The 23,074-nt window shown below is 45.6% G+C and overlaps 2 protein-coding genes across 5 annotated transcripts in view; both read right to left on the reverse strand.

The window, feature by feature from the left end:
- The window catches only part of LOC147610228 (uncharacterized), a 54,493-nt gene that overhangs the window by 23,577 nt on the left and 7,842 nt on the right, over nt 1–23,074 (reverse strand). The gene's annotated exons all lie outside the window — the stretch shown is intronic.
- LOC147610229 (uncharacterized) lies at nt 20,658–21,686 on the reverse strand. Its single transcript, XM_086786218.1, has 2 exons — nt 20,844–21,686; nt 20,658–20,741 (listed from the first exon to the last, which is right to left on the reverse strand). Exons 1-2 carry the CDS (start codon nt 21,684–21,686, stop codon nt 20,658–20,660), a joined length of 927 nt encoding a protein of 308 aa, XP_086642344.1.

Raw genomic sequence — 23,074 nt, forward strand, 5'->3', positions numbered from 1 at the left:
CAGAGCAGACGTATATCTAGACAGAGAGTGGCTGTATGGCTTGGGCCCTATCTGCAGGGCGACCATACTGTCCCTGCCACACCACTTATTTCCTCCATGGAGCTGTGTACAGCGGTCCGCAGAGACCAGATAGCAGAGGTATATGCTTGTTACCCTCTTTTGAATTTTGTTTCCGTGGATGAAACGATAAATGATGTTTGCGTAGACAAATAAGGAAAACAAAATAACCTTGGACGAGACCCACTATTTGAAAACCCTGTTTGGCATGCATGTGATTCAAACAAGAAAAAATCCAAGGTGAATGAGACATTAAAGAAAAAGTACGTAGATACTTTAATGAATTTATTAGAAGAATTTCAGGATGTTTTTCCTGATGATCTACCAGATGGTTTACCACCATCTAGAGAAGTAGACCATGGCATCGAAGTTATGCTAGGATCAAAACCTATAAGTAAACTTGCTTATAGATAAAGCCACTCCGAGGCACAGGAAGTGGAAAAACAATTAACGGAATATTTGAACAAAGGCTTCATTCGTCCTAGTTCAAGTCCGTGGGCATCGCCTATTCTTCTGGTAAAGAAGAAAGACAGATCTATGCGAATGTGCATAGACTATAGGGCTCTTAATCAGATAACGATTAAGAACAAGTATCCAATGCCACGCATGGATGAGTCGTTTGATCAACTCTATGGATCGAGATACTTTACAAAAATAGACCTAAGATCTGGATATCATCAGCTTAGAATAAAAGCAGAAGATGTTGCGAATACAACATTTAGGACCCGTTTCGGGCATTTTGAGTTTTTGGTTATGCCATTTGGGCTAACCAATGCTCCAGCGACGTTTATGACGCTGATGGACAGCATTTTACGCCCATATCTGGAAAAATTCGTAGTAGTTTTCCTAGATGATATTCTTGTGTACAGTAAGACACAGAAAGAACACATAGAGCATTTGCGTCTAGTGTTCGAGTTGTTGCGACAGCACAAACTATTTGCAAAGAAGAGCAAATGTGAATTTTTTGAAACAGAAATTCACTATCTTGGCCATATTATATCCGCCGATGGTACGCGGATGGAGCCAGAAAAAGTAGAGGCTATTCTTAAATGGCCAGCGCCAAAAAATCTCGAGCAACTACAGATTTTTCTTGGCATGTCGGGGTTCTACCGACAGTATGTGAAGGACTACGCGAAGATCGCAGTCCCGTTGACTGACCAGTTACGGTCAAAAACAAAAAACATTAGTTGGGGGGAAGCCCAACAGAAGAGCTTTGATAAGCTCAAGGTGACCGTAGCAGCTGCACCTATTTTGACTATTGTCGATCCGAATGAGCCGTTTGTTTTGGAAACAGACGCTAGTAATGAGGCCATTGGGGCCGTACTTATGCAATGGGGACGTCCAATTGCATTTGAGAGTAAAAAGTTAGATCGTGCGCAGCGTAACTACTCGGCTTACGAGCGAGAGTTACTAGCGATAGTTCATGCACTGAAAAAGTGGAGACACTATTTATATGGTGCTACTTTTGAGGTCCGGACGGACCATGAAAGTCTGAAATGGCTTTCAAGTCAAAATGAACTGCAGGGTAGAAAAGCTCGGTGGGCGGAGATTCTATAGGAGTTTGACCTTCAGATACGTTGCCAGAAAGGTAAGTATAACGTGGTGGCAGATGCACTTAGTCGCATGCCACAGATTAATGAACTTAGTTTCACAGTCTTCAAGAATGATTTCTTGGAATCACTACGTGGTTTATGTGAACACGATCCATCTTTTACAGAGGTCTGGCACGCTGTACGCGTATGCACTTCTTCACAGACGCGACCACCTCCCTCGTTGGCACATATTGCTAGTCCGGAGATACTGGCCGAAGGTGCAACGGGAAGGGAAGCGAGAGTTAGTCCAGAGAGACTAGTCGTGTCTTCTAGGTATAGTTTGGGACCGGAGAGCTCTGACGTAGGCCCTTCATCACCTTTGACTGCCACGGCTTCAAAGGGGAGTGATAAACTTCGTCGGGGGGAGAAATATGCTAATTACTCCATTGACGACGGGTACTTACTCTACAAGGGTAGAGTATGTGTACCAACTATTGGTGACCTTCGGGCCCAAATTCTTAAAGAAAGTCATGATAGTCCAAGTGCGGGTCATCCTGGGATTCAAAAGACCTATGCACTAGTAAAAAGACAGTTTTATTGGCCTAGTTTGTTTAAGGACGTCCAGACTTATGTGCTGAAATGCAGTAAGTGCCAGGTCAATAAACATGAACGTCTTAAGGTTGGAGGACTACTCCATTCGCTGGAGATTTCTCAAGGGAAATGGGAAAGCATTTCCATGGATTTCATTACCGGTTTACCCAAGACGAGTCGAGGGAATGACTCGGTGTGGGTGGTAGTGGACAGGTTAACTAAAATGGCAAAGTTTATCGCCACGAAGAAAACTGTTAAAACGCCAGAGTTGACAAAACTCTTTATTGAACATCTCTACAAGCTATATGGCCTGCCCGCAGATATAGTGTCGGATAGAGATAGAAAGTTCAACAGTCATTTTTGGAGGGAAGTCTTCAAAAAGTTGGATACTACTCTGAGTATGAGTACGGCAGATCATCCGGAGTCTGATGGTCAAACTGAAAGAGTTAACCAAATTCTAGAGGATATGTTGCGTTCTTATGTTAGTAAGAAGCAATCTAATTGGGAAGAGTACTTGCCCTTATTGGAGTTTGCCTATAACAGCTCCAAGCACTCAGCGACTGGATTTACACCATTCATGTTAATGTATGGATTCCAGCCGAGATCTCCGATGGCCGTAGGCCTAGAAAAGAAGAAAATTCAATCTGTCAAGGACCTCCTTGAAGATATGAATGATATGCTCAGAGCCGCACGTGAGAGCATTCGTAGCGCTCAGGATCGCGCTAAAACTTATGCGGATAAAGGACGTAGAAAGGTGACCTTTGCAGAAGGTGACTTTGTATTCCTCAAGGTTCCTGCGCAGTCAGAAACCATGAAAACGGGAAAGTGTAATAAACTTTCTCCGAGATATTGTGGTCCTTTTAAAATTCTTAAGAAGATTGGGGACGTAGCATATAAACTTGAGTTACCGGAGAGTTCTCAAGTCCATCCTGTCTTCCATGTCAGTAAACTGAAGAAATCAGTTCACGGGTTAGAGAATGCAGTTTCTCCATAGATTTTGGTGGACTTGATAGAGCCACCAAAGATACCACATGAACCTGAAAAGATTCTACAGTATCGTGATAGACAAACCCGACATAAAGTGTACCAGGAGGTACTTGTTAAATGGACACATAGGGATGAGGAGGTAGCTACCTGGAAACGCCGTAGTGCAATTTCCAAAAGGTTTCCCCACTTTGTTTTCGAGGACGAAAACTCTTCTTAGGGGGGGGGGGGGGGGGTAATGTCAGGTAGGTTGTAACGCCTGTGACCGACGGCAGACCGGATAGCCATGTCCGGGGTTCAGTGGGAGAGGACGCCCGTGCGGAGTCATGGGCGGCCAGGCTAGTGTGGACGGCAGGCCACACACTATATAGCCTGGGGGATGAGGGGCAATCCTCATTCTTCCTCTATGGCTGGGTGGTGAGCCAGAGGCCGTCCCCTCCTGTGGTAACGCCCGTAGCGGCATTACGGATATCTAACAAAGGTCCAAGCAAACAAAACAAGTCACACATGCAAGCGCACTTCACAGGCAAATGCTTGTGTGCGATGATTGGATTAAATCTCCCAACTTGCCATCTTGTACACAAAAACTGTCGCAACCACGGGCACCACCCATGCTGGATCCAAATGCTATACTCACTAGAGCCATTGCCCTTGCATAAGCCCAACTAACTCACCAAGATCACTTTCCCTTCTATGAGTTAACATACTCACTAAAGAGAGTCACCAACTCGACACTAGAGTCACCAACCCTTGCATGAATGCATAACTACAGTAGTCAAAGTCACCAACTCTTCTTACTAACTTAGAGTCGCCAACTCTAATCACTCATTAAAGTCACCAACTTTTACATGAGTGAATCCATCATGCTCCAAGAAATCCTTCCGCATGGCACAAATCTCTGGAGGATTGTGACATAGACAATTGGGAAGTCTTACAAATAAGAGTCCCAAAAGAAAAAGGCCAACATAGATTCCAAGGGGGAGGAATGTAACCAGCCTCCTACTTTGTTCTTCAAATTGATCATTGTCTTGCTCAAAACTCTTCCATATGTGAGTTGGTAATTATCAGATAGCTCATGGAGCATGAATAGTGATTTGTATATCTTTTGAGTGGCTAATTAAACTAGAATGCTCATTTCTATTTACGAGTGGCCATTGGCCAAAACGCCCAAAGTTTTCAGTCGGGTGACCATAGCCCAGATGCCCAAATGATTGGTTTAGCACTCGGGTGGTCAAATTGACCAGAACGCCTAGATGAGAGAGGAGTGGTTTCGAAGGCGAAACCAGATGCTCAAATCATTTGAACAACGTGAATCTTTACGACGACGCCTTCCTGGACCTAAAGCATGCAAATGTTAAATATTAATAGTGATTAATATGGGAATAAACAAGTGCTAGGTGGTTGAGTAAAGTAGCACTAAATGTAAGCCTTAATTAAAGCGGTTCCAATGTGTGTGAACAACCACTAGTATGTATAAGTCTCTTGTGGAGGAGAAGCCTCTTAAAAGACATGTGGTGGCATCATATTTGGCATATGTGGTGGCATCATACTTAGAATATTTGGTGGAATCTTATTTAGCATATGTGGTGGCATCAAATCAAGCATATACTTAGAATATATAATGAGGTCTCTCCTATAAAAAGGACCTACTTGTATAATGAATTTATGCTTTCCACTACATCTTGTACTCCCACAATCCCTTTAGTATTGTGCTGATTATCTTGTTAATTATAATCTCTCCCTCTTCTCCTCACTATTGTGTGGCTGCACTATTGACATTAGCCATCAATTGGTATCAGAGCTAATGTTGTACAGCCCGTGGAGCTGTGCCCAGATCCCACCGCCGTCTGAAAGCCAGGCGTCGACCCAAAGTCGTGCACCGCAGTTCAAAGCTGTGCACCACCAATTTAGAGCCCGCCGCCGACGGCCAACCGGGCAGTGCTAGTACCCAGCGCACCACCTCTGTCGGCCAACTGGGCAAAGCGACCACCACTCAACCACCGCCACCGCACCAAGTTTTTCCGCCTCAGCTGGTGGTGCGCCCGATTTTTCCAACTGCACCCGACGCCGCCTCCATGTTTGCCGACTGCATGCGCCGGCGCCACTCTACTCAGCTCCGCCTCAGCCAGCTCTACGACCTACCCAGCCTCTGTTCTTGGCTCCAACTCTGTGGGTGTCTAAGGAAGGGATAGAGGGAAGAAGCAACTCAGCTCACCAGCATCTTCTTCACAAAGATACAAGCCTCTTTTGGGGCTTTCATTTTCATATATTTATTGGCCTCTTTGCTGCATAATTGCGGATTCTTGTTCATAAGGGGAAGTTTTCTAAGGTGGAAGCATCCATAGGCACTCTTGTTCTTGTGCACTACTCCCGGTGTCATGTTACTCTTGGAAAAATACGAGGAAACGAGAATTACGGAAGAGTGCACACACAAGGCACTAAGATATAACGAGATTGAAGGTGCGATCGTGGAAGTATACCAAGAATAGGGTGTATACTTGAATGAGCTAACATCAAGAGGGGGGGGCTTCCTGTTCCTAGTTCTCTCTCCAACTTTGAAAAATCTCGTACTATTGTGAGGATGTCGCAAAGAGCCACTTCCACTGAGCTTTCTAGATTTGGTACATTCATGACAACTGAAGATCAGCTTGATGGTCCCAACTACTCATTATGGAGTTTCATGCTGAAAAATCTCTTAATTGCCATAGGGCTATGGGAGATTGTCACGGGGCAAGAGCCTCGTCCTATTGCACCAACTCCTAGTGCCTCAACATCAAGGGCAACTCAAACTTGTTAGCACATTCATCCCCAGTTTCTGCTCATTTACGGTGCCCATTTGGTCCCTTTTGTATGGCCCTTGATTGTGGGCTGGCCACCCCTTTTTTTGTATTTTTCTGGGCATTTTCCCAGTTGGCCAGTTTATTAGCTCCAGTCGGCCAGTTCTAGCTGCCCCAGTCGGCCAGCTCACCTCAACTATAAATAGGAGGTGCTGGCCTCTCATTATTCATTCAGTCTTGTACATATCTGCTCCCTCACTTATGAGACTTGTAGTGTCTCTTGCTTGGGACTGTTTTGCTTCAGTATATTCAGCATAGTTTGCTCCATATCTCTCTCTCTTGCACTCTCTATTCAGCACACTCTAGTGCCCCTTTGCTTCCGCTCTGTGCACTGTTTCATGGTATCATCGCTCCCAGTTTAGCAACCTCTTTGCTGCCCCAGATTCAGCCCTGTTTTCAGCACCCTCTCCTCTGCGTTTTCTATCAGATTTGCAGCCCTTTGCTGCTGCGTTTTCTGGACAGCACCTGCTGGCCTTTTCGCCTACAGTTTGTCTTCACCAACACAGCCATCAGGCACTCTTTGATCAGCGTTTTCTTTTCCACGTGGAGATTGGACATAGGCAGCCTGTTTTTTCAGGACAGTCCCTTCTTTGTGCTGCGTTTTTCTCTCCAGTGGGCTTTCCCCTTTGCAGAGGGGGTCTGTGGTGTTTCAGGCTTTGCTGGCACTCTTGGTACCTGTGGAGGACACTTCTACTTCAGAGTTTGTGCATATTTCTTGAGATTGAGCCCAAGCTTTTGTGATAGCTCCATCGACTTCTCTTCATATGTTTGCTGAGTCTGCAAAGTTGGATGGTTCCAACTACACCCTATGGAAGGTGAAGGTGAAATCGGCCTTGCGTGGTGTGGATCTTTGGGATTGGCTTGTTACACCGGCCAATGCCACCCCTCCCACCCTTGCTTCTGGTGGTGCGACTCAGGCACAAATTGATATTTGGCAGTCGAATGATCGACGCGTTTTCTCCTTTCTGATGTTGAACTGTCAAGATTCTGTTCTCTCTCATGTGCGTACAGCAGATGATGCACATGAAGTTTGGAATGCTTTTGCAGATCTCTATGAGATTAAGTCTCCGGGTCGGATTTTGGCATTGGAAAAGCAACTTATGAACTTATCAGTTTCTGCCTTTCCATCTTTATCTCCTTTCATCTCCAAGATGAAAGATCTTCAGGACGAGCTTGCTGTTTGTGGCAAGGACATCTCCACTGAGGACATGGCTATTCGGCTTCTCTCCAAGCTTCCCGAGAGGTTTGATGCATACTTTCAGTCTCTTGTTTCTTCTCCTCGTCTTGTTCCCATTACTTGGGAGAAAGTTCTCCCCTCCGTTATGCACATTGAGTCTCGGTTTGAGGAGCGGACTGGCATCTCTGGTGGCCCTGATGGAGCTTTGGCAGCGTGAGAGAAAGGGAAGAATCAACAAAAGAAAGGAAAAGGGAGTTCTGACAAGAACTCCAAGGATTTCGACAAGGATAAAGACAACAACAAATCTTCAAAGAATAAGGACATTGAATGTCATTATTGTGGCAAGAAGGGTCACAAGTCACCCCAATGTCACAAGAAGAAGCGTGATGAAGCAACAAAGAACTCTTCCTCTACGGCAGTGTCTCAACCCAAGAAGGATGATGGCATCCTTCTCTTAGTAGGTACTCGGCGTATACTTGCTCTTGTGACTTCTCAGTCACGGTCTTGGATTGTTGATAGCGGTGCTACTGCTCGTATGACACCCCATCGAGATTGGTTCGAGGACTTCACTGCTAGGTCTGGCGAGATCACTCTAGGTGATTCTTCTTCCGTGCCCGTGCATGGACATGGCACTATACCCATCTTCCAAGGACAAGAGGTACTTCTCTGACGTTCTGTATATTCCAGATTTGGCTTTTAACCTTTTGTCAGTGAGTGCTCTTATAGCTCAGTGTACGGAGGCAATATTTTATCATTATGAGATTACCATTCGTGATAAGGTGACTAGTAGCATCTTGGCTCAGGGAGTTCAAGATAGTGGTCTCTACAAATTGATCGCTCTGCTTTCTTCTGGTGCTTCTTCTGCTCTTTGGCATACTCGGTTTGGCCATTTGAGTTATCAGCTTCTGCAAGCGAGCTTCGAAGGATGGGTTGGTTGAGGGATTACCGACCATCAAGGCTTCGTCTTCTGCTTGTTCCTCTTGTTTACAGGGGAAGCAACACCAAGCCGCCTTTCCGAAGGAGGCAACACATAGATCTTCGACATCACTTGCTCTCATTCATGCAAACTTATGTGGTCCTATGAGTACCGCGTCTTTGAGTAAGGCGTTGTACATGCTCGTGATGGTGGATGATTTTACTAGATATACTTGGGTTTTCTTTCTAAAGACCAAGGATGAGACTTTTCAGCACTTTTATGATTGGAGAGCTGAGGTGGCAAAAGAGACCGGTCACTCGATCAAGGCTCTCAGGACCGACGGAGGGAGCGAGTTCACATCCCGGGAGTTTAAGCAATATTGCAAGACCCATGGCATTCCGAGATAGCTTACTACATCATATACTCCATCACAGAATGGAGTTGCAGAGAGGAAAAATAGGACCATTATGGAGATGGCCCGTGCTATGCTTGAGCATTCTTCATTACCTCGACGTTTCTGGGCTGAGACGGCTTCCACTGCTGTCTACATTCAGAACAGGTCTCCTACTGCTGCTCTTGCAGATGGTGAGAAGCCCTCCGTTGTTCATTTCCGGATATTTGGGTGTGCGACGTATGTTCATGTGCCTAAGGTGCATCGCTCCAAGTTGGATCCGAAGTCTTAGCGCATGACTTTTCTCGGATACAGCACTATGTCCAAGGCATATCATCTTTATGATCCTCAGGCCGGCAAAGTTGTTGTGAGCCGTGATGTGGTGTTCAACGAGACTCCTACATCTTCAGAGGGGGGTGGTGAGCTTCTTCTTCCTCCACCTCCGTCTATGCCTCCTCCTCCTCCTCCTCCTCCTCCTCCCTCTGCTTCTGTTACACCTCCAGCTATGGATTCTCAGTCAGATGATGATGACTCTGCTCCTCCTCCGGCGAGTTCGAGTAGATCTGTGCCTGGATGGTATTATCAGACAGTTCGTGATTCTGGGTTACCTGAGATTCCTTCTCTCAGCAGAAGTACACACAGGAGATTCTTGACAGATTTCAGATGACTGGGTGCAAACCAGTATCTTCTCCTATGGATATTGGTGAGAAGCTTTCTTCACTTGATGCTTCTCCAGGGACTGATCAGGGACAGTATCGGGTTCTCGTCGGTTGTTTAGTGTGGTTGACCTACTCCCGATTGGACATATGCTTCGCAGAGTTAGTTTATTGAGTTGTAACGCACGGAAGCTCTGGGGAGTCTTCTTTCAACCCTAAACACTCTTGGAAACCTTTTGATGCAAAAACGCACCATCTGATGCAAAAACGCAGGTAGAGAGAGAGTAGAGAGAGAGAGTAAGAAGTGCTGGAAATTCAGTATATACTATGGTACAAAAAGGTACATATCTTGCAGCCCTTGGCTGCCTTCTTGAAAAGGTGGTAAAACACCAAAACCTGTCCCCTATGGGACCTCTAGTGATCCCAACCCCTAGTGGGTTTGAATGAATGAAACCTTGAGCAAGAGGGGCTATTTATAGCCCCTTGGACTACATGGGGAACTGGCCGACTGCTGGTCGGCCAGTTCATACTTCATTAATGCCTTTTTTAAGCCAACCGACTGGATATCCTCCAGCGCATGCTGCTGCCCCCTTATCTGCTGGTTCAGCCGACCCTGTTATGGGCAGCCGACACCTCCTGTCCTGCAACCGACTCACTTCTGCAGCCAGCCTACTACACTTATCTGGATCCTGCACTTCAGCTGTCTGCTGCCTTCCATGATCCCACTTGTCCTGCTCCACGTCCACTTCAGATGATACACCTGAAGCTCTAATCATTCTGGTTCTACCTATCTTCTACTGGTTCATGGTCTTTATCTGTTTGCCCCTTCTGGATTTAGCCTTGAGAAGGTCCATGGCATTGCTTATGCACATGACATGAGTTCTTTCTCATCCAAACCCCGTCAGCAGCATTGGCGGTGTGCTCTTTTAATGTCACGTGCACACCATTCCGGTGTACAGTGTCATGGCATCATTTTAGCATCATAAACATCATCAGGATTTATCAGGTATTTTATGGGCATTTAAATGAATGTTTTCAGCATGTACCACATGGTATGGGTTGGGTTCAGCATTGTAGCATCACATTAGCATCTAGACAAGCCTTTGGGGGCTTGTGGAGGCAGCCGACAGCATGTATAAACCAGCCGACAGCATTTAAGTCAGCCGACCAGCCTTTTATGGCATTATTTGGCAGTCGTGGGCATGTGCATCTGGCCGACTGCAGCCAAGCTGGCCGACCAGCACCTGTTCCCCAACATTTGACTGCAGCGTTTCAGCCCTCAACGCATTCAGTCCAGCAAAGCATTCAGTTCAGCATCTACATCAGTAAACAGCAGATTCAGCCAATCGCATCTATCTCCTCAGCGTTTCCTTCCCAGGTAACAGGAGAACATCTGCGTTTTCAGCATCACATCAGCATTGCATCAGTCCCAAAGCCATCCCTTCAGCGTTTCCTTCCCAGGAGACAAGGGAAAGACAGTGGGGCAGCAGTTCATTTAGCATATCAGTATATTCAGCATATAGGCAGCATATTCAGCATCATAGATCTATTCAGATTTCATTGTAACCGCATTCATCATCTAATATAGCCGCATTGCATTGCATTGACATATATCTGTCTTTCTTAAGCAATCATTAAGTGCAGTTTAGTTAGACTAAAGTTGTGTTTACAACGGTCAAAGACCTCACATGTCACATTGGTATCAAAGCGTTACAGGGTAACCAGCCTTAGATCATGTTCATTCCATCAATCATTCAGTCAGACATCATGATAATCGCTTCCGCACAGTTAAACCCAATTCTCAAAATCTTGCAAGCCCTTAGGGATTTTCCCTTAGGTATGCATTAGTAACCCATCCATCTGCATTGTTGCAAAGCATATAGGGTTGCAAATGGCTTGCATAGTAGTCATCTTAGTAGTCATCTTAGCAGTCAGTCTTGCATCTGCAAGGCATACATGTTTGCCCATGAACTCTCTGGGGAAGAATGACATCCATCATCAAAGGAGGACATAAGTTGTGGACTTCAACTGGCAGTAGCAGGGGGTTTCTCTTCCACTGAAGACGGAAGCTTGCTCCAACATCGCCTCACGAGGTTCAGAGCTTCAGGAACGACGGAGATGGTAGGTGAAAGGTTTCCACAAGTAGGTCAAGGGTGACTCAGGTATTTCCAAGCAGTTTTAGCAGCATTTTCCATTCAGTTCCCGCAGTACATAGAGTCTTGGCTCAAAGGATTCCACTCCTACACAGACGACCTCAGTATCGGCAGCAGAAGACAGAAGGGACAGTGGTTCGGAGAAGAAGGATCCCCAGAGGAGTCGAAGGTTGCCAGGTATACCACCCAGCAACAGTTTAGCAGCGGGGAATGTCACGTGCACACCATTCCGGTGTACAGTGACATGGCATCATTTTAGCATCATAAACATCATCAGGATTTATCAGGCATTTTATGGGCATTTAAATGAATGTTTTCAACATGTACCACATGGTATGGGTTGGGTTCAGCATTGTAGCATCACATTAGCATCTACACAAGCCTTTGGGGCTTGTGGAGGCAGCCGACAGCATGTATAAACCAGCCAACAGCATTTAAGTCAGCCGACCAGCCTTTTATGGCATTATATGGCAGTCGTGGGCATGTGCATCTGGCCGACTGCAGCCAAGCTGGCCGACCAGCACCTGTTCCCCATATAAATAGAGACCTCAGCGTTTTAGTCCACCATAACATCTGACTGTAACGTTTCAGCCCTCAACGCATTCAGTCCAGCAAGGCATTCAGTTCAGCATCTACATCAGTAAACAGCAGATTCAGCCAATCGCATCTATCTCCTCAGCGTTTCCTTCCCAGGTAACAGGAGAACATCTGCGTTTTCAGCATTCACATCAGCATTGCATCAGTCCCAAAGCCATCCCTTCAGCGTTTCCTTCCCAGGAGACAAGGGAAAGACAGTGGGACAGCAGTTCATTTAGCATATCAGTATATTCAGCATATAGGCAGCATATTCAGCATCATAGATCTATTCAGATCTCATTGTAACCGCATTCATCATCTAATATAGTTGCATTGCATTGCATTGACATATATCTGTCTTTCTTAAGTAATCATTAAGTGCAATTTAGTTAGACTAAGGTTGTGTTTACAACGGTCAAAGACCTCACATGTCACATTTAACCCACCCTCCCATCCCTTCTTCTCCTTCCTTTCTCTTGGCTGCACTCAGCTTTCGAGGAGGAGTTTGCTGATTTTTTGATCAGCTTTGTTGAAGAGGAGGATTTTGCTGCGTTATCAGAGATATGGCTTCTGGTCATAGTCAATCTTCTCACTCGGGGATTCTATTTTCTTCTCCCCGCTCCCAAGCCCCAAATTCACAGGCTGCTTCTTCCCAGTTTCCTGTTTCTCTGCCTTCTTCCCAAATTCCTGTTTCTTTTCCTTCCATATTCCCCACCACCACCACTTCTCTTGTTTCTCCCCTCCCACAAACCCTCATCCCAACCCCTTCCCATGTGCCATCGTATTCACCCCCTCAAGTGAGTGATTCCATGAAGCTGACTACTACCAACTACCATACTTGGTCGTTTTATACGCAATTGCTTCTTGAAGGAGCAAGTGTGTGGCCCTCTGTCAACCACTCCTCGCTTGGTGAATCCCGCGTTTCGTGGAGTTCTAGATGCACGGGCCCGTCTCATCATCATCCATTGTATGACACCATCTATCCAGGCACAATTTATATCTTCTTGGAGTGATGCCAGTCAAATGTGGAATGAGATTCAGACGAGATTCGGGGGAGTATCTTCCGTGAAGATTGCTAAGTTGGAGGCGGATCTTGAGAAGACTACCATCAGTGACTCAGATAATATCATTGATAAGATTGGGGAATTCACAAGGATCAAGCGGCAGCTTGAGGAGTATGGAAGCTCAATCAACAACCCGATCCATAAATTGCTTGGTAAGCTGCCATCATCCTTTCACTCTTTCAAAGATCACATCTACTTCCGTGAGCCTCTCCCCCCTTTTGAGGAAGTCGTGAGTTATCTCCGCGACAAGTGTCAGAGTCTGCTTTTGTTGCCTCTAACAAGGACAAGGACAAAGGCAAAGGCGGAAAAGCGAACTCCAACAACAAGTAGAAAGTCACCACAAAGTCATCTTCTGACGACGACGATTCTGACAGCGACAAGGGTTCCACGATGAAGGAATCTTGTGAGTTTTGTGGCCGACTTGGTCATTCTGAGGCCAAATGTTTTGCCAGACAAGCTGCTTCCCACAAAGCTAAAGCCAAAGCTAAAGCAAAACAGGAGTCCTCCTCCGATGGCTCAGACACTTCACCCACGACAAATGATTCAGATACTTCACCAACGACAGAGGAAGGTATGAAGTCTCATGCTAAGATGGCTTTTCTTGCTATCTATGATCCCCCTGTTCTTTCATCTTCACAGGAGCAGGATGAGTTCATCCTGGTGGTCACAGAGGAGACTTCTGATTCAGAAGTTAGTGCCCTATCCGCAACAGAGGATTATTTACAGGAGTTTCTGATAGAGACCTTATCAGTTCCTCTAATCCCTTTGGATGAGTATCTCCCTTTCCTTGTGTTGTTTCATGCTAATGCTATTATTGCAGATTTTCTCTCGTCTCTTTCAGAGGAGGATAGTGGTTCTTCTACTAGGCGGGTGGATGATTTTGCCGAGATATCATCACATATTCTCGAGCTTCCTACTTTGGCAGTTGCTTCTCCTTCCTATGTTTCAGAGGAGGCATCTTCCACTATCTTGGAGCCTGTCCCTACTTTGAACCTAACAACTTCTACTATCACTAATGATCAGTTTGTTCCAATGGTTGTTTCATTTCCTTCTTCTTCAGAGGAGAAGTCTACTTCGGTCCCGATACTTGTTGCAGATGCTGAGGAGGTGCCATCTATGGTTCCATCTCTTGTGGGCTTCTCTCTTCAGATTGATCCTATTGTTTCGTCTTCGATATCTTCTCGATCTTCTCGTGGCTTCTTCCGAAGACCTTCTCGGTATTCAGGTGTACTATATCTTCGGGAGCTTTGTGCCTTTTATGAGGAGGTTGTTCCTTCAGACTCTTTGGAGGTCTTTCTTCAATGTGCTAGAGTCGGTCTGCCATCTGGCGCGCTGAAGAGGAGGTGTTGGCATTATCATCTCCAGATTGGGCATATATGTGCATATTTCATGCTATATTTGGCCAGATTTTTGAGGCCATGCATTCATCTTATTTTAGATATTTTTCTGCTATTTTGTCTATTTTTTAGACATTATTTTAGTATTTTTTGCATAGTCGGCCAGCCCACTGTTTTTATATTGGCCGACCAGCTCTTGTCCAACCTACATCATTAGCACTTCATTATTCAACCATTGCTGTTGGTTGTATGCACCTACGGGCAACCCTCATGCTCTACTTCAGCAGATAACAAGTTTTCTACTTCAGTTCTTTTGCACATGTGTTTCTTTGCAAGATCTATTTGCTGTTTTTTTATTTACAGCCATTCTTTCATGGTCTGATTCAGACTGGGCTGGAGATCCAGATACTCGACGTTCGACCACTGGTGTTACGACCCTGTGTTTTTCTCTGAACAGTATGCAGTCTGTTACAACCCTGTGTTTTTCTCTGGACAGTATGCAGGTGTGCACGGGGACATGGTGGACAGTGTGAATGGCATCAGTTTGGAGTTGAAAAAGGAAGCCCATGTGTGGACAACCACAAGTGTGAAGGAGGGCAAAGAGATTTTAACTTAAAAGGTTTTAAAAACCTTTAAATCATTTTTAATGCCTTTTATGAAAGAAAACGTGGCCCATATGCTATTTTGGGGCCACGTGTGTGCTTTTTGGAAAAGAGAGGAGATGCTAGCGGGCTGCGCTGGATTATACACTGCCTGAATATCACACACACGCATGCTTTTTGGGGAGAGAAGACTGGCTGGCTGCTGCGCTACAGAAAGCACAGGTGCAGACTGAACCTCTCTCTCTCGTGGCTTTTGGAAGGAGGTTGTCTGGCTGCTGCGCAACAGTACACACAGGCGCCTATTGAATCTCTCTTTCCCCTTTGCTTTTAGCAAGAAGCTGGTTGGCTGCGCTGCTGTCCATACAGGCAGAGCTGGACACAAAGGCGTGGACTGTAGGAGGGAGCGCAGGGCTAGACAGCAAGTTTACCCACAAGTTTTCTCTCTCTCTCACGTTGAATCAGGTGCTCGACTGCAAGCATATGTGTACGGACTGGTACAGCTGGTACAGGCGGCTGCTGTACGACAGCTGATACAGGAGACAGCTACACACTATTTGGTACGGGTGGTTGCTGGTGTCGACCTGTTCGAATAGGTGGTTGCAGGCGTGTGTTTTTTTTGGAAGATGCCGTGTTTTTGCAGAAAGGAGGGACTGGTTTTTCATGAACATAGACATCATGTCGATGGCGTTCAACTGATGGAACTTTCAGCTTCTCTTTGCTTTGGTTCGGGACTGTTTTGAGATCAGTTCCAGGACTGTTTATGGGCGGTTTTTGTTTGGCTGCAAATTCAGCTATGTGCTTGGGTTTTTGGCTGCAAGTACAGGTCATTTGGTTATGTTTCTAGGAATGGGAGTGAAGCAAGCTCGCATGGCTGCGTGCTGATGGAGCAGATTGTTTTCTTCCTGCTAGATAGGAACAGAGGGACCTACAGATATGGGCATCTCTATGTTGCCAGATGTTTTCATGAGGGAACAGGTAACTAGATGTATGCCATAGTTGGCACTGTTGTTGAATGGTGCCATGAATGGTTCTGTATGGAAACAAGACAGAAGTTTCTAAGGGAAACAGGCCTAAGGGTTTCATGTGGAAACAGGTCGTAGGTTTCTCGACGAGGAAACATGTTTTTGGGTTTTGCAGTCGTACAGCCTGTACAGCCTGGATTCAGCAGACGCAGCCGCCTGTCTCTGTCCCACAGCTCTGCGCAATCTCTGTCCACAGCAATACCTGCTGTCGTACAGCACTGTACGGCTGCTGTACGGCCTGCTCCAGCACACAGCTCACAGAAAACAGCAGCGACAGCCCTAATCAGCAGTCCACCAGAGTTTCCTCAGCTTTTCCACGCATGAGAGCCCACTTTTGCTCCACGACTCCCAAAAGGGAAGAGAGAGAGGGCGGAGAGAGAAACACACACTCCAACAGTGGAGTGGCCCTCCTCCCCAAAATAATCCCTAGGGCCCCAAACTTTAAAAGTTCCCTAGGGCCACTAAGGCCTAGGGGCAACTTTTATAAACATTAAAAGTTTAATGTTCTAGTTCCCCCCTTCACACCTAGGGATGTCCACACATCTTAAACTCTGTTCGGGCACCCCCCATGTGAATCATAAAATATTTTGACTCAGCAACCACCATGCCCACACTTGTGCTGTTCCATTTTCACAGGGCCATGACATACCCCTCTCTTGAAAAATGGCAAGCGTCCTCGATTGCATTCTGGTGATGCATCAAAATATCCAAAGTGAAATATACAATATGGCAAGATCAGCGTCCCAATCTCTCTAAGCCATACATATGTATCAACATTCACTGCAAACCAATGGCATAGTAATAGTCCAAGTTGTATGCCACTGTGAACCATACATATCCACCAAAATCTCATGTGACTAGTACACATATATCATAGAAGTCCCATAAACAGATGTACTGTCAGTCTCAGTACCTTCGGGTGAGATAAAAACTGCACCAAGTGACCTCTAGATGTCATCTGAGCCTGTCTGTATCAAGGGAGTGGAGGTGCTACCCCCCTCTTGAGCATCAGGTAATGCTCCAGACCCATGCTCTGCTGAACCTGAATGAGCCACAACAAGAGTCAGCTCTAACTCAAAGGCATCGAGATAAAGCTGCAAAACCTGAGGTGAATCTGTTAAGTCACCTTCCTCCATCCACTTCGCATCCATCGGTGAATAGTTCTTGAACTTCACAAGATAGCGACGGGGAACTTTACCTCGTACCTTCCTTTCTTTATGTGCCAGTATCTGCTCTGGAACCAGAACCTCATCAAGTTCCTCAACTTCCGGCTGAGCCTCATCTGATACATCCTCAGGCACATCCCCACGGAAAGGTCTAAGAAGACTCACGTGAAAAGCATTGTGAATCCTCCAGTGATCTGGTAACTTCAATCGATAGATTACCTCACCAATCTTTTCCAAAACCTGAAAAGGCCCATAATAACGCATGCTCAACTTAGGGAATAAGCACTCTTTACCCTTCATCTTCTTGAGTCTAGCCTTTTCAAAGCGCAAAAGAACCCAATCACCCAATGCAAACTGTAAATCACGTCTGTGACGGTCTGCGGCTTTCTTTTGCTTCTGCTGAGTTTTCTGGAGGGCCAACTTAACTCTCCGATAAGCTTCATCCAAGCTCTCCACATACTGATCAGCCTCAAAGATCTTATCCTTTGTATGCAAAATGGGTGGTACCTTCTTCCCTCCTTCTACAATCTCAAAAGGCGCCTTGCCTGTCGAGCTATGTACAGTGTTGTTATATGCAAACTCCACCAAAGGAAGATATTTTTCCCATTGTTGCTTGTGCTCTGACACATAACACTTGAGAAGATCCAACACTGTAGAGTTAGCCTCTTCTAACTGACCATCTGTCTGTGGATGAAATGATGATGAAAACTTGAGAGTTGTACCCATGTTGTCGAACAACCCTCTCCAAAACAAACTCGTCATCCGTGGATCACGGTCACTAATGATAGACGTAGGCAAGCCATGATACTTGAAGATGTTCACCATGAACAACTTCACCATATGATCCACGTTAATTGTCTTCCGCACGGGAATGAAATGAGCCTGCTTACTGAACCTGCATATGATAGTCCAGATGCCATCATTTCCCGTTTGTGTCCATGGAAGATCAAATACAAAATCCATGGCAATGCTCTCCCAAGGTCTATCCGGAAGGTAAAGGCTGTAATAACCCTGGTGTCTTCTGACGGTCAAACTTTACCTTCTGACATACGATGCATTGCCTCACAAAGGCATCAACATCTCTTCTCAAGGCTGGCCAATAAAAGAAAGTCTCCACTGCTTTGACCGTGGCATCAATACCTCTATGACCTGCATACTGTGGAGCATGACTTTCAATCATAACCTTGAGTCGCAATGGCCTGGTAACACACAGTCTGCCATGCATCAATAAAAACCCATCTCTGAGAGTATAGTGCTCATGCCACTGACCCTCAGACATCTGATCATACAACCTTTCAAAGTCCTCATCATGGGCATACTGCTCTTTCATTTCATCAAGCTCATGATGATAAGCAAGTGAAACTGCAGAGACCTGTGGCTTGCGTGATAAAGCATCTGCCACTACATTCTTTTTGCCTTCCACATGCACAATCTGGAAGTGAAACATTGACAAAAAGTTCGCCCAACGCATATGCTTCTCTGAAAGCTTAGTCTACGTGAGGAAATATCGCAAGGTCTGATGATCTATCTGCACAGTGAAATCAGCCCCAAGCAAGTAATGTTTCCATGTAGAAAGAGCATGAATTACAGCCAACATCTCTTTCTCATACACCTGTAAATGCTTCTCAGCATCTTGCAAAACTCTACTCTCATAGGCTATCACATGTCCCTCTTGCATGAGAACTACACCAATGCTACTTCCACATGCATCACACTGGACAACAAAAGCCTTTCGGAGGTCCGGCAACACCAATACTGGGTCCGAAGTAAGCTTTTCTTTGAGCTTTTTGAATGCTGTAATTTCCCGATCAGCCCATCTAAACGGAGTTGCTTTCTTCGTCAAAGCATGAAGAGGCAAAGCAATTTTAGCAAAGTGCCGTATGTAACGCCTGTAATAGGAACACAATCCTAAAAAGCTGCGTACATCATGCACGGTCCTCAAAGCTGGCCAATTAAGTATTGCTTCCACCTTTGTTGTATCCATACGGACTCCATGACCAGACACAATATGCCCCAAGAAATGTCTCTCCTGCAAAAAGAACTCACTCTTCTTGCCATTAACCACCAACCTATGGTTTCTGAGTTCTGCAAACACAATGGCCAAATGCCTTCTATGCTATTCCTCAGTTCGTGAATGCACAATCATATCATCAAAGAATGTGTCCACAAACTCTCTATGAGGCCTGAAAATCATGTCCATCATTCTGTTAAATGTGGCAGGCGCATTTGTCAAACCAAAGGGCATAACCAAGAACTCATACAACCCAAACGTGGTTCGGAATGCTGTCTTATGCACATCCTCGGGTCTAATGCATATCTGATGATACCCGCTTTTCAAGTCAATACGACTAAAAACTGTGGAGCCCTGTAAGCGATCCAAGATGTCATCGATCCTCGGTATGGGGAATCGATTCTTCATGGTATTCTTGTTCAGCGCCCTGTAATCAATACACATGCGCCAACAAGAACCATCCTTCTTCTGCACTAAGAGCACAGGTGAGCAAAAGGGTGATGAGCTAGGCTGTATCAACCCTTTATTCAAAAGCTCCTGCACCTGACTCATAATCTCTTCCTGTTGGACTGCACTAACACGGTACGGCGGTCTATTCGGTGGAGTACTACCAGGAATCAGATCAATAGCATGATCTTCTGGCCTCTCAGGAGGAAGTTCTCCTCGCAATGACTCGGAAAAACAATCTTGAAACCCACATAAGAAATCAGTCCTGTCCTTATCTAACATAGACAAATTAGACTTGGACTCATCATCCTGTGCATCCTTTACATAAATCAAGTACGCGGAAAGATGCTTTTTCATTACTGATGAAATCGCCGAAGCGGATACATTAGGAACAGATTCTCCTTTGAGTTTTACATCCAATACATGTTCTTTCTCTTTATGAGTCAGAGTAATTTTCCTATCGTAAGTATCCACCACCGCATGTACCCTGTGGCACCATGGCATCCCCAACAAAACATCACAGCCATCCAAAGGCATGATGAAGAACTCTTCACTGTCCACATAACCCTGCAAATGAAGCCGAAGCTTCCCAATAATAGGAGTAACGGGTTCTGCATACCCTGGACAAGCCATATTAGCCTCATGTAACGGCCCCATCTCCTCTGCGCGAATCCCCAATCGGCCAACCAAATCTGGTGAAATGAAGTTGGCTCTAGCACCTGTGTCAAAGAAGATCAAAGCATTCTGATCTCTCACTTTGCTCCATGCCCTGCACAACTCTGTAGCTTCACCACCTAGCTGCTCCCCCACAAGATCAGGAACTAAGCCTGCAGAAGGCTTTGGTTTCTTTGGCTTGGGCTCTCCTTTAATGTCAGAGTCCTTTTGGGACTTTCTCTTGGGACAATTGAATGACATATGCCCCTCTTCAGTACAGTAAAAACACTTTTGAGCATCTCTCAAAGCCTGTCTTTCCTCAGAAGTCCTCTTGGGCATTGGCAACTTCTTATACTTTGTCTCTGAAGACCCTTTAGCATCACGAGAAGCATGCCCAAATTTTTCAGCTTTCTTGCTCAATTTCTTACTGCCTTTAAACCCAGATGAACCACCTGTGAGTAACGCATTAGCTGTCATAGCATTTTCAATCATCTGTGACATGTTCGTTACTCGTCTTTATACAATAATCTCGTACCTCTTTGGGCAGCCCACAACAATACTTCTCTACCTGCTCAGATAATGGCACCGCACGATAAGAAGTCACTGGGAGTAAAGCTTCCCAAAACTTCTTGTTATAATCCTCCAAACTACCACAACAATACTTCTCTACCTGCTCAGATAATGGCACCGCACGATAAGAAGTCACTGGGAGTAAAGCTTCCCAAAACTTCTTGTTATAATCCTCCAAACTATCACACTTTGAAGCATCCAATTTGTGCCATGCGGTCATAACATCCACCTCAAATGTAGATGTGAGCCATACGGAAGAGAAAACCTGTTTGAATTGGACCCATGTGGTGGGTGCTATGCCCTGCAAAAGAAGAGTAGACCACCACTGCAAAGCATTGCCCTTGAGAAAAGTGGCAGCTTTCCTCTCCTTAGAGGACTCTGTGTAATTCCCACCAGAAAAAGCAGCATCAAACTGCTGTAAAAAGGTAAGTGCTTTAAGTTTATCCTTGGTCCCACTGAATGTGTCAAACTTCACTGCAGCTCCCCCTTCCTTGTAATCCTTCGCCTTTCCCATAGGCATTAGATTATCATATGGAAGTAGTTTCGCAAGATTGCTGCCCCCAACATTCATACCCATCATTGGGTCAACATTTCCCATTCCCACACCAGGCATACCATACATTCCAGCCATGTTTCCAAACATTCCATTATGCATACCTGGCTGCATACCACCAAACATATTGCCTTGCATCCCAGGTTGCATGCCTCCAAACATATTTCCTTGCATACCGGATTGCATACCACCATATATATTCCCTTGCATGCCAGGCTGAAAATTGGCTCCAAAAGGCCCGTACATACCCATGCCTCCCTGAGGATAACCCCCAGTCATGGATTGGAACACCGAACCACCACCAAAATAACCTGGATGCATATTCTGCTGAGGAATAGGTGGCTGTCCATAGAAGGAACTCTGAGAGTTTGCACCATAAGCATGCTGCATATTCCGAAACTGGCCAAAAGATGGTTCCTGTGGGATGGCACCACTATGACCCTGTGGAAGATTCTTACAACGAACCTTCTTCTTCTTTTTCTCGGGCTCTGTGCGGGGCTCTGTGCGAGATCTCATAAATTCAGCAAATCTCTCACTGTGTGAGCTGCATAAAAGTATCCATAACACTAGCCAAATGATCTTTGAACCGAGCATCATCATCCTCTTTACCATGCACATCTTCTGGCTGTGTTACATCCTCATAAGGCTCCACATCTGCAGCCTGTTCTCCTGCAAAAATATCCTCAGATACATCTCTCTCAGGAGAAGTCTCTTGCTCTTCTTCTTCATGATAGAAGTACTCATCCTCTGTATCAGACATGTTTGCTGAATTTTCAGCGATGGCTTTCTTCGAGGCAACCACGGGCTCACCCCCTTCAGAAAGTTGATGATTGGTCCCGGCAACGGAACCTTGAAACCAGCCTCTGATAGAAACCAGAGTGCGGTAGACTAGCAGTCACCCGTCCACTTGTAGTCTAGATGTGAAAACAAAACAGATTGGAGCTAGAGTGCCCAAATCTGAAAACAAAGCAACACCTGTTGGCCCCAAAGCTTGCTCCCCTTGCGGTATTTCTTTATTCAATTCCAAAAAATATGAATGGCTGAGTACAACAAAAATCAGCCAAGAGATTACACCTGTATGTCCAATCTGACGGCCCACAATACCTCTTAGCACAGAGAATCTATGCACACAGATCTGTGTTTCACAATAACACACTGTGCCTCCCTCTGATCAGCCAAGACCACTAAACAGGGCAGCCATGAGCATACATCTGGCATAACTCAAGTGCATGATACAACATCTCAGCTCATACATACATATGCTGTCCAAACTCTGCCTCAACCCTTGTCAATCTGCCATACCCCTCCTCTCACAAGGGCCCAGATAGCTCATATCTGCAACTGACATCAAGCAGTGGAAAGAGAGATAGATGAACAGATGAGGAGCTTACCAAAATCAGCTCGTGAAACAGCACTGGAGGAAGCAACGGTACCAATCTGTACTTGCAGGCACTTGTTTCCACAACCTTGCTTCACACGCATGCACGTACTTGTCTGTACCCTCCTCCTTGTGTTCACTTCTATGCTGTCTTTGAATGTACAGATCTGAAAAACAGCACTGTACTTGTATGTACTTGATTGTACTTGCTTGTACTTGACGGTACGGGCTGTTTCTGCAGAAAACCAGAAGTAGTCGCCTGCTGATTTGCTGCTGGTCGCCTGCGCCGTCTGCAGCAGTATTGCCCAGCACTTGTACTTGCCCCAGAACTGACCGTACAGTGTGCTTGCAGAAAGTACAGAGCTGTACTTGCAGTCGTACAGCCTGTACAACCTGGATT

This window comes from Cibotium barometz, chromosome 49 (assembly GCF_041138505.1).
Source record: "Cibotium barometz isolate CiBa-2024 chromosome 49, ASM4113850v1, whole genome shotgun sequence".
NCBI lineage: Eukaryota > Viridiplantae > Streptophyta > Polypodiopsida > Cyatheales > Cibotiaceae > Cibotium > Cibotium barometz.